Genomic DNA, 17,853 nt, shown 5'->3' with positions numbered 1-17,853 from the left:
TAATGCCACTCAAATTAAACACAAAGCAAGAACTGACAGTCCATCACAACTTTGAGTTACCAACTAGTCTAACATATACATTTTTGGAATGAGAGAATGGGAGCATCTGGAACAAAACACACACATGCATAGATAAAATGTACAAGCCCAATGTGTGAACGCCAGGAAAACAGTGACTGGATATGTCAACAAGCGTGTGATTCTTAGACTTATGATGATCTTACTCCATTAATTAAACCCTGTTGTTTGCAAAATATATATTTAGTTATATACAGAAAGTTACCAAAATGATTTTTTAACAAAGTCTTGCTTTTCTTCAGCCATTGATAATATGTGCCATGTTAAGTGTAGAGTTACTCTGGAAGAAATAGTGCTTCGGCACTAAAGAAATGTATAATTTTGAATTACTTCATTGTCAGAAAATTTTAATTTCATTAAGGTAAGGCGTGCTTTGTGTTAACCTATTGTACTAAAGGACAGGACGTAGATGGCCACACAAAACACACAGTTTTACAGTATGTTACATCAAAATAACCTTCAAATGTAATATGTGGATAAAGGCCATCTCACCCTCATAGTGTTGTATTTGGAAGTGTAGTCTTCCATAGGCTGACATCATGTTCAAAAACAAGAACAACAGACAACTGGAATATTTAATTTGGGTGGAGAGAACTGGCTAACCTACAATTGTATCATAAAATTCAGTCCATAAGCAAGGAATTTTACTGCATCTTTTGTAGCGAGTCAATATATACTTAACTTATTGTAGTTCCTTATTAAGCTGTCATTAGTCAGTTAATACTTTTATATTAAAAGTTACATTAACATTTGGTACTGAATATCACTGTTTGCAAGACAGCTGATGATTTAATATCCACATTATTTAAAAGCTTCAATGCATTTTTTTGTTACACTGTGTGAATGCATTTGCAAAGAGGAATTATAGGATAAAGCTACTTTGCAATAATACAGGTTCGCTGTATTTCATTTTTAACAGTCCATCTTGGAGTAATTAGTTTAGTTGCTGCTGATGAGGTTTTCAAAAATCCTTTATAACTACAAACAATTCAATAACTACTGTATGAGGTTCTAATTCCCTTTCTGTTACAACATTTGAACAAATTATGATGACCTAGTAATCAAGAAATAATTATTTTTTGTTATTTTAGTTTTTATTAAAATCCATAAGCAATAATTTACTTGCTGGTGATCTGTTTCAGGACTTCTTTTGTGAGGAAGACTAACTACTGCATCATACATTGCAGTCTATCACTAAAGTTACAGAGGTGGCAAGTACTTACAGTCCATAAGTTGACTGGAGAATGAATAAAATGAGAATGGAGAAGTAATGCTAAATACAGGAATTTGGTATTAATAAAGAGATTACAACAGAAGGAATAAACAAATAAAAGATGATAATTCAGTTTATTGAGCTTGTTTAGTTAGCTAATAGTTGTGTTTTCCCAATAATTCCACATACTGTACATTTTAAAAAGGTTCCTGTTTCCACTAAATGCCAGAATTATTTTAATTTTTATTTATGTTAAGAAAATGACATTGCATAAAATCAAGTTGAACTTATACAACAAATAACTTCACAACTAGAAAAAAAAAAAAAAATAAGAAAGTTAAAATAAAGAAAGCATCAACCAAAAAACCTAAACAAACACAATTTAAACCCCACCAGCAATTTTTTTCAGATTTTTATAAGAATTGATGTCTATTTAAAAATGATTAACTATCATCTGAAAGAATTCTGTTTACAGGCTGTACAATAGACTTTCATCCTGTCCAAGGGCCTCATGTACAAAATGTTGCTTAGATACCATAATAAAATTTTGCTTACACAATAAATAGATAAATTGTATATATAAAATTATACGTATACCACATGCCATGCCTGTTTCCTTTAGAAATCTGAAATCAACTTAAAATTATGTATGCATGCTTTAGCCACTCCCCTTCCCCTCCCTCCAGTAACCACGTATGTTAGGAGTCTCGGGTTCGCTTCCCGGGTCCTCCCTGTGTGGAGTTTGCATGTTCTCCCCGTGTCCGCATGGGTTTCCTCCCACAGTCCAAAGACATGCAGGTTATGTGCATTAGCGATCCTAAATTGTCCCGTGTGTGCGATGGGCTGGCACCCTGCCCAGGGTTTGTTTCCTACCTGTGTTGACTGGGATTGGCTCCAGCAGACCCCCCGTGACCCTGTAGTTAGGATATAGCGGGTTGGATAATGGATGGATGAATGAAATATTCATGATCTAATCATCATATACTGTAAATTCTGCCTTGTTTTTACAACAGAACATTTGAGAACACAGAAAATGAGGTTTTATAGGCTGAAATGGGGACCATAAAAACTTTGGTTTCCCTGCCACAAATAAAAGAAAAAAACAAGAGGGATAGGAAGTGACAGCAGCTACTTAAAACAGCAAAAAATCCCCCTTTGTGAGTTAATCATCCTTAAATACATGCAAGGTCAAAATACACAGGCAAGCATGTACTATCTGCTGCAAAAGCAGGGAAGTACTGATTTTCCTAATATAATCAGTGCAATTGATTGCACACATGTGCTGATAAATACATTCTCACCAAATGAGTTTCCATTTGTACATGGAAAGTGTTTCCATTGAACTGATATATAATTAATATATGCATTTAACTAACATTGTTGCGAGGTGGCTCAACTGAACTCACGATTCCTTTATTTTATCAAACAGTAGTGTGGGAAGCAGAATTCAGAGGCATGCTGTGTGTGATGGTTGGATTCTTGGTAATGCTGCCATTGACGTTTATGTTATAGAGAACACTGCATGTCCTTTTTATAGATAAAACAGATAGGCTACATAATAAGGCAATTGATGCCTAACGCATATTCCTAATGTTACTACCAATGTTGAAGATGGCTATATTGAGAAAACGTGATAAAATGACTTCAGGAACATCAGAATGGAAATGACACTTTGTTGAAATGAGCAATGAAATGAGACTTACTGTTCACATTATTTTGCTGCCACCTGGAGTCGCTAAAATTCTGACGCCAAAAAAGTCTGCATAGAACTTATGGATGGCCAATCCTTTCCATAACGTTAAGGCAATCTTCATGCCAAGTTCCTCTTTTATAAATCCCAACTTTTGCACAAGAAATGATTTACATGTGTTTCTGAGCATACGCAAGTTTCATACATGAGGTCCAGGGCTCTTTTCTATATGGGGTTAGGCTCTGGCCTCCTATGACCCTGCATTGTTCAAATATGTTAATACAGTACATAAAACCTACTAAATGACCAAAACTAATTAAGTTTCTTTTGATGATATCCTGGGAACACACTTGATTGCACTTTTCTATACAACATTTAGTGCTAATACTTCAGCATTTTTTATTGTATGACCACCAGAACTGCCCTTTATATTCTGGAAGTTTATCAACTCTTATTCATCTATTGATTTTCTTACTCCAACTCATGATCACTGTGAGACCCAGAGCCAGTCCTGATGTCATATTTTATTTACATAATCACACCTTGATAATTACAGTCAATCAAACTAACATGCAATGGGAGGAAACCTGGTGTATTCAGTGAAAACTATGGACATGGAGAGAATACATTCTCTCTGCAATGACAGCCCCAGGCCAATATTTGAACTAGGGGCTCTGGAGTTGTAAAGTAATATTAGTATCCACTATGTTGTTATAAATGCCATTGTATGAAAAGGTAATATTTTATTAGCTCTTATATTTGCTTGTGCAACTTGGCCTGAAGATCAGAATACTGTGTCAACATAAATCCCCCTGCCTGTATATATCAAGTATCTGCCCAGTTTTGAAGACGGTCCAGGCTTTTTCTCTGTTACGTAATTTAGAGTGTTATGCCACAGTTACCACTTTATTTGGAAAGATGTTATCTTTCTAAGCACTTGTTGCTGTCATTATTTTTTTTTTAAATATAAGTAGTCTTATACTTCACTTCTAAGAACTTCAAAGAAACAGAGTTAAGGCTCTTCTCAGTTTAAAACTGCTAAGAAACTATTTTCATCCTCTTATTTCTGGAATAGGTTTAAAAAATGATTAATAAATAACAATGATAATTTCTTTTACCACTGCTGTTAAAAAATGGAAGGTTTAGAGGTGTTGTTACTCCTCAACATATCTGTCACTTAAAGCACATTGAACTCTTGTCTTTTTTAAAAACCTTAAACACAATTCTCACTTTTACCTCGGTCACAGGAATTCCATTATTTCTTCTCCTGTAAAAGCTTAGTGGAAATATTTTTTTTTATATTACTATCTCATTTTGAGTTCTCTTTCTTGAGAATCTCTTGGAGGCATTTTAGTTTATTTTTGTTACTATTTATTTAACTTGTGTAATACTGCAGTAATTGCTCAGTTGTTCATATTTTTTTTCTTTCTCCATCTTATTTCCACTGAAATGATCAATGTCTTTTGTTACCCTTACACTTATCTAACAGACAATGTCTATACAGGTAAAGCCTTATTATAAGCCTGAGACAAAGTGAGTGGACATGTACACTAATGATTTTCCATAAGCATAATTTCAATTTACTATTTAAAGTAGATATATTACAGCTGAGGGGTGGCACGGTGGCGCAGTGGTAGCACTGTTGTCTCGCAGTTAGGAGACCTGGGTTCGCTTCCTGGGTCCTCCCTGTGTGGAGTTTGCATGTTCTCCCCGTGTCTGTGTGGGTTTCCTCCGGGTACTCACAGTCCAAAGACATGCAGGTTAGGTGGCCCTAGTGTGGGTGTGTGTGCACGTCCTGAGGTGGGCTGGTGCCCTGCCCGGGGTTTGTTTCCTGCCTTGCACCCTGTGTTGGCTGGGATTGGCTCTAGCAGACCCCCATGACCCTGCAGTTGGGATATAGCGGGTTAGATAATGGATGGATGGATATTACAGCTGAAATGAAAGTGGTTTCTACGTTTTCTTTTTTGTATACATCATGTTTCTTTAAATAAGATGTTGTTGGTTAAATTGTTATAATTTGGTGACTTTAGCAAAATTACTAGATGTTTATACCTTTTAATTACTTGTCATAATCCATAATGAATTATACATCTTCCCTTTTTATATGTTGCTTTTTTGAGGTGCAGTCTTTTTGACATGTACTGTTATCTCCCCTCTTACTTTGGCTGTTTTTCTTGGGAGCTGCCGATAGCAGAATGGCTTGCAAAAATATTTGGATATTTTAAAGATTTTGTATGTATTATACTGTAAATTTACATAATTCAGAATTGATAGTTCCCAAGCACTCCCTTAGGAGTTTAAATAGGCTGGAGCAAATTTTCTAAGGCCAATGAGAAAATAGTACTAATACCAGTGTACAAAACAGACAGATGCATGCCCCAAAGAACATAAAGCTGTTAATGCATAAAAAGGTGCCTCAAGAAACAGCTAGTGCACAGTCTGTGTATTTATGCAAGCAGCAAATTTCAGGTTTTAATTTTAAAATATTGGCTACAGATTACTTAATGTTTTTGCTAAAACCTTCCTGTGAATTTGTGAATTTCCCCTTGGGATTAATAAAGTATCTATCTATCTCTTGAAAGTTCAAAATTTGTAAGTATAATCTTTTCATTTAGAAACATTTATTACCTTTGCAAGGCACTTTGTATTGCTTTCCATCAGTTTCATCTACTGTAGCCACAACACTGTAATTGTAATATCATAATTCCAAAGTGATTGCAAAGTTTGTAAATGATTTAATTGCTTTAATAATAATAATAATGTAAACAGTTATTTGTCTTGTAGATGTGATTTATTCCAACAGTAATGGAAGTGTCTTTGAGGAAAAGGATGAGGGTGTAAAACACGCAAGTTCATAACATGCCTTCATTCACAAACTGCAAATAGAAAATAACTTTGACGGTGGAACATCTATTCTAGGATTTAAAGAATTTTAGCAAAATTTAATAATAATAATAATAGATTTTATTTATATTGCGCCTTATATTTAACAATCTCAAAGTGCTACAAAATAAGAATAAAATTAACAAACAAGAAATCTATAGAAATAATTTAACAAAATGCCTTTCTAAAAAGATAAGTTTTTAGGTTTCGTTTGAAGGCATCGGTCGACTGTGGGGCTCTCAAGTAGTCAGAGAGGGAATTCCATATAGGGAGGGAAATTTATATTACATATGAGCAATATTCATGCACAGATCAACAAGTAACTTTCTGTCTAATGCTAGTTCCTGCCTTGTGCTCTATGATGCTGGGATTCCAGCAATGCCAGACTAGATAAGTGGGTTAACAAAATGAATGGATTAATGCTCAGGTTGCTGTAATGGCACAATAAAAAAAACATACTGCAAGCTATTATTTTGCATGTATAGCTTATTTTTTGTATGTTTTGTTTAAAAACGTAACAATAAATATATCCAAAAAGAGATGTTAATTCTTTTTAGGAGTAAACAATACACTCTTTAAAATGTATTTTGTTTACCCAAAATATTATGAATGAATAATAGCAACTGTCATTTTTTCCTTGCACTACATATGGAGTAATCTGATTACTTGTATAATTATCACTCCACAGACACTGTTTTGAATGGTGTTCATTACATTACCATTTCAGTCTGAAACTGTTCCAGATTTCTTATCTGTTACACAGTTCAAGCAAACAGATTTGTCTGTAAAGTTTAATCTGTGAGATGAAAAAACAACATTTAAAACTGCTCAATGGCAGTTCATTACATATAACGATGGCCATGAGCTTCCCCTTTTTATTTGAATGGCATATCATCTTACATAATCGTTTTGCGTAATACTTACACATATATCTAAGCTATTTGTCAAAACTAAGTCCAAACCCCTACTTTACTCTTAACCTTACTGCCTCTGTGATTATACTTCAGAAAGTCACTTTCACTTAAGGCAGTGTCAAATGAATTTATGGGCAGTAAACCACTCTTGTCCAGAAACTCAATATTTCAGAAGGAAATACCTTTCTTCCTTTAGATTATACAAAGTTACCTTAATAAGTAATTGACCCTTCTTTGGAAATGAAACTATTAAATTAAAAAAATGCAAAAAGATGTGAACAATTTACAGATAACATCTAAAAATCGAAACTGAAGCTTTCTATTCACATTATCCAGTTTAGTGCTTACAATTAATTCCTTAATTTCTAGTGCTATGTAAAGCCAACCTTTTAAAAAGATGATGATGAAAATCTTGAAAGCTAAAATATAAAGAAAGTGGCGCAAATTCCATTCTCTCTTTCAGTTCTAACTAACTCAATGCACAGAAATGTCTCATTACTAATGCTGGGCAATAAAAGCAGAGTATTTAAACATCTGAATACAAATGTTAGTTACATAAAGATTAGTTTGCATCATGTGGTTTGAAAAAGTAAGCTGGGATAAGTAACCTTTTGAATTACTACAATATTTTAAGTGTTGTATGTACACATACAGTATCTCATTGTGGGGTCAAAATTCATTTTTATAAATATTCACACACAAAAATAAAGTAAAATAATAAGCCCTTCACATTAGCACATAAAAAGGATGAGATACAGAAAATGGAGAATTCTGTATATAAAAAATAGACAAAACAACTGTGTTGCAACTCATTTTCTAGTTCTCTATCTATCTACCTGTACTTTACCACATCAAATTGGTAAACCAAACCCCTGGTCCCATTTATCATTCTCTTTCTCACTCTCGAACCTTATTTTTTTCTTCCTCATTTTTGACTCTGCCTTCTTTTTCCTGGAAGTGAACATTCCTTCCATATTACCTATTATCTCTAGACTCAAAGATACCTCTTTCTTAGGCATCTTTAATACCCTCATTGATGATACTTCTGGCTGAGTCTTACGACCATTTCCAGGACAAGGACAAAATGTTCATTAGTGGCCACTGATGTCTCTGCATCCCTGAGTCTTCATTTTTTTATTCAAGAGCCAAGTCTCTCAGGAAGCTCCAGTGAAAACACACACCTTTATATTTCCAGGAATTCTTTGCTGCCATCTACCAGCCAAGGTGGTCAACAGGACCCCTTCTTGCAATTTTGTGGTGCCCATGCCTCTCCTAACTTCTTGCCAACCAGACAATGATTCACAATAGTATGGCATGTCAAATCAAATTTTTGGTAGAAACTGAAGACCTGTCATCTGCCCCTTACAAATTAATTTTGCACTTGTAGGTTTACATTTCAGTTTTTGGGCATGCAGTATTTCCTCTATAACTATATTTAAGGATGCGCTTGAAATGCATGCAGAATGTGTTACTTACATTAAGGTTGTACTGGAACTCAAAAGCATTCTCAAATAAAGTAGATTAGTACTCAGTAAATTTATTTTAATTGTTCTCATATATGTAAGATGTCTATATTCACAGTTAACATGATTAACAAACACATGATTAGAGTAAAGCACATTTTCTAGTATAACACACCCTTCTGCAATGTGGGAATATATATATATATATATATATATATATATATATATATATATATATGTAGTAGCAATAATAACTAAAATATCTTATTGCTGTTCTTTATAAATGTTTACGATTTTAAATATAATCAGAAAGAAATCATGAGTCCAGTTAAAAAAAAGGCAAGGTGATTAATGATATTCCAAAAAAATGAGTTGCTAAGGGCTGAGTCTATAAAAGAAAGCCACGCCTTCCTCAAAATCACCAAGAAGATATGAGGCAATTTCTAAAGTATAAGCAGCTATATTATTTCAATAATCAGACTGAAATCAGCAGTGAAATTTGGATGTAAGCATTCATAAAATATAAAAACACACATTAAAAATTGAATAATTTTAGTATTATTAATGGTATTACTGTACTTTTGGATTGTCTGAACTCCTTCAAAATATCACTTAATAGAACTGTATGATTAATCAAGTAAATTTCTTTGATAAGTCTTTGTTTTGTTAAACAAAATAAATACATTATTCCTCAACACAAAGGGCTATCACATCTTTATATTTACGTGTAGGTAACTTATACTACATGGGAATATGCTTTTTAACATTTCTGTAAAATTTGCTTTCCATTATGTAAATGCTATTGTCCCTTCTGGACCTGCTGAGAACCGGTAAAGTTAAGAAAACTTAATTTATTCATGGCTACTACAAACTTGTCTTCCTTATTTTGTGTTACTGTACATGAAACAGTTGCATCTTTTTGTGGTTTTATACTCTTTTGTACCTTGCTGTTTCTTAGGAAATGATTTTTACAATTTGTAATTTTTTTTTTATATACCACTTTTTAGCTAATTAATTTGTGCTTAGATTCCATATTGAAATTTATAGTATATGCAGTATATACTGTATACAGTACATTTTTAATAGGAATAATAAGTTTATGGCTTCTTCTTTCTCTCCTTCAGTCTTTCTAAGACTGTGGTAAGAGAGAGAAAATCCATAGCAGTAGGAAGCAACAAGTGACCAGAAAGCTCTATGTGCAGCATGCAGCAAAAGAATTCTCCTGGAATATCCTAGAGACAGCTCTTGGAGAACAGTCCACATGGTGGATAAAGCTGAACAAGTGTTTTTCACAAAGGACAAGTGGGCATATACTGTTCAACCTAAAGAGTAAACTGCAAACAATAGGTTTGAGGGAAGAGGATAGACAACTCTGAACTTCCAATTGCTTTGGAAGAAGGCATTGCAAAACGACGACAGATCTGGACCCATGATGGCTGCCCAGGGCACAATGGGGCAAAGAAAGACAGAATCGAATAGAGAGTGCTCTATCATTCCTACTCTGTAGCTAAGTCAGTGCTGTTCTACATTTCAGAAGCTACTACTGGGTTTGACAATGATGGGATCCTGACACCCTGAGACTGGAAGGTCACTACTTAAAAATTGAAGTATTGAGATAAGAAAAAGAAGATTACATTGAACAAAGGCTTGCTGGCATGGAAGAAGAAAGAAAGATATGTTGAGAAATGTAGTTTTAAAATAAAAAGTGTATTAACTTTCAGAATTGACAAGTACACCTTACCTCCAAATCCCTGAAGTCTTCTAACAGGCTAAGCTTTTCAGGAACTGACTCCAAGTGGTCAAGGGCCAACCTGGTACTCTATATATAAAAAAAAAACAAAAAAAAAAAACAAATAAGAAAATATACAGCAAATAGACTGTCATATCAAAATGTGATAAGATTTAGATAATATTCAAATTAAAGTGTAATGAAATCTATATTTGTATACAGTACATTAATTTAGTAGACACTTTATTCTTCAACTGTCCTGAATTGTAATTTACAAAATTAAAAACAAATTTTCATAAATCAATAAATCACTGTATATCTTTTAAGAAAGTATTTACATATATACAGTATTCAGTGTCAACATTTTTTTTAATAGTGAGATAACCAGTATTGCAATTAAAACTAGGGATGTCACAAGAATTGATACTTCAGTATCAATTTGATACCTAAATTCCAAAGATGTAATGCTACTAACTTTTGCACAGTAACAGTTGTACTGTACTCATGCATGACTGCAAGGTAACTACTTCTTTAGGAAGGCACAATAATTACTGAGAAAAAGTGAGTAAAAATGACACATAAAAATGGCTTAGAGAGGTGATTATAGAGCACTGCATCCACACGTATCAAAATGTAGAATAGCAGAAGTCATGTCTGGAAATGCTTTGGGTTAGAGGTAGGAGAATTTCAATGTGTGATTGTGGGAATTATACTTATTATTAAAGAAAGAAAATAAAAACTAAAATATTATTGCTACTTCTATTTCATTATGGAGCTACTCCAGAAATAGACCCCACAGACTGCATGCTTTGAGAGCACATTGATGTGACCATCAGATGTCTGTTGTGATCATTCAATTTGTAGTTGTCATGAATTTGTAAGAGGAGATAAAATGATGTTGAGATTATTTGCTTTTTAATATAATATCCTGCACAGTTCTTGTTTTATTCTCTGATTACAATGAGAACATCTACAGTTGTCTGCCCAAGCATCCATTAATTTTTTAACTGGCTTATAGTTCAGGATCATGGGGGAATCCTTGCATGCATTCTCAATTACACATATAAGACAGTGAAATGTGTGAGGAACCTGCACACTTGCCACTCTAACAAACACTTGTAGCCAGCAAAAAGAGAGGCAAGTTTCAAACAATGGGCAATTTGGCTTGTCTACACTAGGGATGAATGAGCTGTCCATTTGTTAATACCAAAAGTGCTTCAACTCTTCAATCAAAACACAAAGTACATCTCCCTATTAATTCGACATGTACTGTGTGAGCCAAAATGCATAACTGCTGAGACATGCAGTTAGCAAGATGGAAAAAATTGCATACTTCATACTACGAACATGCATATGCCATATTTGTGTCATTGATTCGGTATTTGAAGGTGCACCAATATTAATCAGTTGAACCTTTAAAATGTGACAAAAATATTAAAGACATGTATCATATGTTAAGATTAACAGACTACAGGTAGCATCAATCTAGTTAATTTTCTCATTCTGGATTTGTGCATAGGCTAAGAAAAAGCAAAGTCTGATCACTCATAGATGCTTTGAAAACAGCACAACAAAGTATGTTTTCCACAAACTCAAAAATGTTAGATTAATGTAAAACTGACAAAATTGATTTCACACAGGAAGTTTGGACAGATGTAAAAATGGAGAGAGGGAGAGATCGAGTCAGTTAACAGCACCAAGTGTTTTTAACATTTGGTATTTGAACTAATTTGACCAAGAATTACTTCTAACAGCTAATTATGCAAATATAAATGTTATAATAGTAAATGCTACAAAGCTAAGCAAAAGATTCTCTGATAAACCATAATTTAAAATAGGTTATTAGAAAAACAGCTTTAAAGTGTTTTTTTTTATGAAGATATCTTGAATTACCTTGAAATTCATTAATTCAACAGTACAGATATAATAAGTTAGGATTTTCATTTTCAGTATTGATTTTAAGCAATATTTTTCTGTTACTCAAGAGAAAATGTCAGAGAATACATTCAGAATGTACACGTTAAGATAAATATTATAAACAATGATATCCTTCCAAGATCATACCTTCCCACACTTTTTCTTACACTGGGGATTCCCGATGTCACACATTTAAATTCAAGAACTGCGTTGTGTTTTGACATTTTTAAATGCAAATTCTAGTTTACCTAAATGACAGATGGGTAACTACTTGATGGAAGTACTGGTGCCTTAAAGCTGCTTTAACTGCATAGCATTTATATACAGTATATTTATTCTATTACAGAAAAAGGCCCATTATTGATAACTTGAATAATGGAAGCACTTTTAATAAAAAGCTGTTGAATGATTTTTCTGTTTTTGCTGTGGTTTTGAATAGGTACTGAGTAGTGTGAAACTTTTCTGGTATTGAGAAAGAATGCAAACATTCTGGAATTGTAACATTTTTATTCAAAAGTTATAATAAGCAAATAGTAAAATAACTACTTTAATACTTGGATGCACCTTATTAAAAGAGGGTCAGTCATTTATTTTCCAACCCGCTATATCCTAACAAAGGGTCTGCTGGAGCCAATCCCAGCCAGCACAGACCACAAGGCAGGAACAAACCTGGGCAGGACACCAGCCCACCGCAGTTAAAAGAAGGTTGTTTGTTAAATAAATAGAAGCTTATAATATTTTATTGCAGACTTACTGCATTTATGGTGGTGTTTAAAGTCAGGAACAGTTGATGCTATTTTCTGTTTCTCTCATGATAAACACATAAAATTCCATTTCCATTAAATACAGGTCTACTAGCAACTCCTATACAGTACATGCACCTTCAAAACTGTTTTATTTTGATTAATAAGTCTCCATTAAGTAAACTATGGCATTTATCCCAGATTAAATGAATGGTTGGGTATGGTTTAAAAAATGCAAAAACATTGTTTTCTTACCAAAAAAAAAAAAATCATTCAGTTCCTAGAAAGTCCTTTTGCTGAATTAAGACATCAACTGGTTACCTTCAGCAAATCAGACACCATTGCCTCACACACAGACATACACACACTCATGACCAACTTTATCTGTCTGGTAATTATGACTTGTTGCATAATAAAACCAATCGTTCACTGATAAGGTCTGGCACTGCAGTTGCTCTTTTGCCCTGTAGTGTGACTAAAGGGCAATGAGTTTAGTTTATTTCTTTTGCAAATCAAGTACAGCAACATGTCTAATGGCTTTAAAATATCTGAAGCTATTTATTTTACTATTCACTGTCATACAGAATGAGTAATCAAATTATATTTACTTTTTATTTTATTTACAGATGTGTCTAATTGAAAGTTTCACAGCAGTCAAAGGGAAGAGTCTCCTAATTTTGACTAGTGAAATGGAATTACAAATGATCTGAAGTATATTTTTATTAAATGTGACTGCACATATCTATAATTGGAATTAGCACAAGATATTAAATAGTAAAATGACCTGCTATACTAAACTGCAATAAACAGCAGAACTGCCTCGTTCCTAATGCTTTAGGTGTTAAATGAACTCTGTAGTGCTGCAACACATTACATCCTTTACTAGAAATGCTTTCAATTTACAGTAAAGTTGTGAAGTAAGCCTAGTTAAAAATTGCTTTTACTCTAACACTGCCACAGCAGATTAAGAAATACGGCATTCTGATGCATGCAAATTTTACTTATCTTTTATTAAAACAGCCTTATATGATATCTGTTTTTTTTTTTTTAAATAATCTCAAGATTAACATTTTTTATTAAATAAAATGCAGATCATTCTTCAACAATTTTTTTTTTTTTTAACTCTGAACTAAAGGGAAAACTCAAATCTACATGACACCTGGCAATTAGTACAGTATAGTATCTACATCATTACATTTTTATCTCCATTACATTAAATATTAAAAAGATAAAGATATTATGTTTGAAAGAAGAGATGTCCAGACAGGGAAATAAATAAATATATACTATTTTCTGCCATCTACAGAGGTATGGTGCCATGTATAGACTTCCAGTTGGAGCATGGAGTGATAAGACAGACAAGTGGAATTTCATTCATTGTGTGTAATACAGTGACTGTCAATTACCATTTTCTATAACTGACAATGAATGTACTCAGTTCAGGCCTGAGAATTCTGGACTGTCAATGGTTTTCCTCTCCCAATATATGATTATAGAAGCTATACTGTACTATTTGTTACACACAGTACTAGTGCAGAACTTTACACCTTGAAGATCTCTCACTCACTACAGAGCTGTTATGACTAACCAGCAAACTGCTATTTGACAACAGGCTTGACCACACAAAGATCCACTAAAGCTTCCATGACTCTCCAAAGTCAACCCTCCCTCTAGTAGTGTATGTGTGGGATTAGACAACTGAATTTATTATTTATTGCTCAAATATATACACCATAACTTATGCATGAAACACATTAAAGAAATTGAAAATTAATTTTCACTTTCAAACAGACTCTGGAGAGCTGTAGCCTATTGAGCATAAGGTGGAAACAACCCTGAATGAGGTACAAGTGAAGAAGAAAAGGAAAAAAAAAAAAGAAAAAACTCTCAGATGATGCTTAATGTATAAATTATACTCGTTTTTTTTTAGATATACTTGTTTTATTAGAGACTACACAGTGTCCCAGATGACTGGGGACCCTACCCGGCCGGGACGACTGGACGGTCCCCGAGATGGACGATACCTCCCGTGGGCCACGAGAAGGCAGCCGCCTGGGTCTGCTTGGGAGCCATTGGAACGGAGCTGGGATGCTCACCCCTACGGGAGGACATGGCCACCACCAGGGGGCTCCAGGATGGTTAGAGAATCCCAGGGGCACCCGGGGTGCTTCCAGGTGATCTCCTGACACTTCCGCCACACCAGGAAATGACGTCAAGTGGAGCAACTGGGGCTCATCCAGGTCATGATAAAAGGGGCCGCCTCCATCCAGTGGAGGTCGAAAGAGAAAGATGAAAGAAAAGAAAGGAAGAGAGTTTTTGGAAGGCATTGTAATGCAAAAGGAAAATAAAGAACTGTGTTTTGGACATTCTGCTGTCTGTCTGTGTCCGGGAGTATACTTTCCACAGCAGGTAAAAGCAAAGAACAGCTGGGATAGTCCCATTACTTGTGAAGATAAACATTCAGCAAACATTTATTATATCATCCAAAAATACAGGCTTAAAGAAATATCTAAAGGATTTGCATAAAAGCTATGGGAAGCAAAATAAAAGTATAGTTATATTTAAAAAATATAAAAGAAACTTGCGTGGTCTCCACTAAATTTGATTTGAATCTACTGTATGTGGCTATAAGGCTAATCACTTTACAGTTTAGTTCCAAGTCCTGGGTCATACCTAGGTCTCTGTCAATTTCTGTGCGATATTTGCATATTTTTACTGTATCTGTATCTCCAGGTAAACCTAATTTTCTTACATGCCTTTAAGAACTGCAGGTCAGGTTCACTGTAAACTAGTTTGGACTGTTCTTAGTGAGTGTGGGTATTTGAAAAAGTATGCCTTGTGATGGACCGTCTTAGAATAGATCCTGGCCCAACATAGCTAAGCTAGACTCTGGCTCCCTGAACTGGGTAAGTGGGTTAGAAAATGGATGTAAGCATGGATGGATAGATGCAATTTGCAATACAAAAATTATCAAACATAAGATTACAGTTTTGTTCTTAGAAAATGATATACTATGTAATAATCTTACATATACTATATACAAGATATAAAGTAAGTGTCAAATGTACTGCACTAAATAATACAATTAAAAGGAAAAATAAGAACATTATACACAATGCTTAAAATTCAAAGGAAATATACATTAAACAGTATATCTAATCATATTCAGATATTATCTTAACAGTAGTTAAACTGCCTTGCAACTTTAAAAATGAGGTCAGGTCAGGCTGGGTAGCATGCACAGGTACAGCGCGTTGCCGCACCCAGCACATGACGAAACAGCTCGAGATCCTGGTTGGTATCCCCCCAGGCAGACACATAGATCAGTCCCACCCTTCAGAAATGACCTTCCATCTGCCACAGCCAGGTGTTACGCGGGAGTCTCCTTGGCCTGGTCCAGCCACTAGGGTCCTCAACAATGAGGATCCTGCGAGATGGATCACCCTCAGGGAATTGTGCCACATGGCTGTAGTGCCATAACTGACACTCCCTCACAATGCAGGTAATGTACCTCATATTCAAGACTCTGTGAGCATCCGCTCATTCAGCAGAAAGTCAAACCAGTGGTTCTCCAAAGAGACACAGTACCAAAGGAGTCCAGTCTTCGTCTCAGGTCACTGGATAGCATCCATGTCTCACAACCATATAGCAAGACAGGAAGCACCAGGACTCTAAAGACTTGGACTTTCATCTGTTTGCATAGATATCGGCATAGATATGTTTAAAAATGAATACTTTAAAAGTATTAATATGATTACACACAAAAATCTAGTGGCAAAGTATAAATTAGCTTTAAATGCACATAAGTTGACAATAAGTTTAATAAGCAAAGAAAGAACATTAGACAATCCAGTTTTTAGAAGAATGGGTTTGATAATAACTGTCCTTTTTTGTAGCTTTGTACAGCCCAAGATTAGCAGGTTTATGTAGACTTGCATACTGTATGTTACATCTATTAAATATGGAGCTAATTAGGCCTTTGGCAGCAGCATAACTGAGTAATTGACAGCTCACAGTTAAGGAGATGTAATCTATAAAGTTGAGAAATTAGCTTTTCACAATAAAAGGATCAGATTTATGCCACTTTTATTCCAGTTACACGTATGCTATCACAAATCCTTGATTGAAGAAAATGGAAATTAAATGAAAGCCATTTTTCATGGACTATGCTACAGATCACACAAACAGTATATAGCATGTGTTGCAACAGTCAAGTCATTTGCTTGGCCAAAGCTAAAATGCATCCATAGTGAACTTTATTTGATGCTGTGTACCATAACAAAATATCTCATATAGCTTTTTTATTATCACTTCACCAAAAGTTAATAATAAAAAACTTTCACAACACAAATGAAAAATTATTATAGCTTCTTTCATTCCTATGAAAAATTAATGATAAGAGTTTTCTGTACTACAATAAATAAGAATATTTATAAGGATATGTTTAGTATGTTAAAAACACCTGTGATGTTAAAGACATGTGTAAATCTTTCGTTAATGGGTCTTCTATAATGTGAAAGAATGTGTATTTTAAATAAGAGTTATAACATATACATAACTCAAACAAACAGCATTTGGATAAGATTCATAGTAACTGATATGTGGAGAATGTTGTGAATGTTTTCAAATAAAAAAATAATTTTGATGCAGTGCTTGCTACATTTTATGTATTAATAATTTTAGAAATGCCAATTTAAATGTATTCAAGCCTGAAAGCCAGAAAGCACTTCTTCACACAGAGTCATGGGAACATGGAACAAATGACCAAGTATTTGATGTGGAACTCTTGACAAGTCTTAAAATAAGACATATTGGGATGATCTGGATATTTGTTAACCAATCGAGTCCAATAAACTTAATGGACAAACTTAATGGATAACTTAACTCTTATCTGTTAAACTTCTGGACACTTACAACAACATTTATTTCTATAGCACATTTTCATACAAAAAAAAAAGGAAGCTCAAAGTGCTTTACAAAATGGAGAATAGAAAAATAGAAGACACAATAAAAAATAAACATAAGTCAACATTAATTAACATAGAATAAGTAAGGTCCGATGGCCAGGGTGCACAGAAAAAACAAACAAAAAAAAAAAAACTCCAGAGACTGTTCTTATGATTATTATATATTATTATGATTACAGTCACATTTATTCCATTATATAAATATGGACAAATGTTTTTTGGATATTTATTAACATGTATAGAGATGATTTGTGGT

At 34.0% G+C, this 17,853-nt stretch overlaps 1 protein-coding gene across 2 annotated transcripts in view; it reads right to left on the bottom strand.

Annotated features, from left to right (window-relative positions):
• Positions 1-17,853, bottom strand: part of LOC120518755 (centrosomal protein of 128 kDa-like) — a 190,187-nt gene that overhangs the window by 14,013 nt on the left and 158,321 nt on the right. For both annotated transcript variants that reach the window (XM_039741707.1, XM_039741706.1), the window contains one exon: positions 9,983-10,060. In XM_039741707.1, the coding sequence (XP_039597641.1) occupies positions 9,983-10,060 (78 nt within the window). The remainder of the gene's footprint in view (positions 1-9,982; positions 10,061-17,853) is intronic.

Source organism: Polypterus senegalus, chromosome 18, assembly GCF_016835505.1.
Source record: "Polypterus senegalus isolate Bchr_013 chromosome 18, ASM1683550v1, whole genome shotgun sequence".
Lineage (NCBI taxonomy): Eukaryota > Metazoa > Chordata > Cladistia > Polypteriformes > Polypteridae > Polypterus > Polypterus senegalus.
The sequence above is the reverse complement of the archived record's forward strand: the minus strand, read 5'-3'. Positions and strand labels throughout refer to the sequence as shown.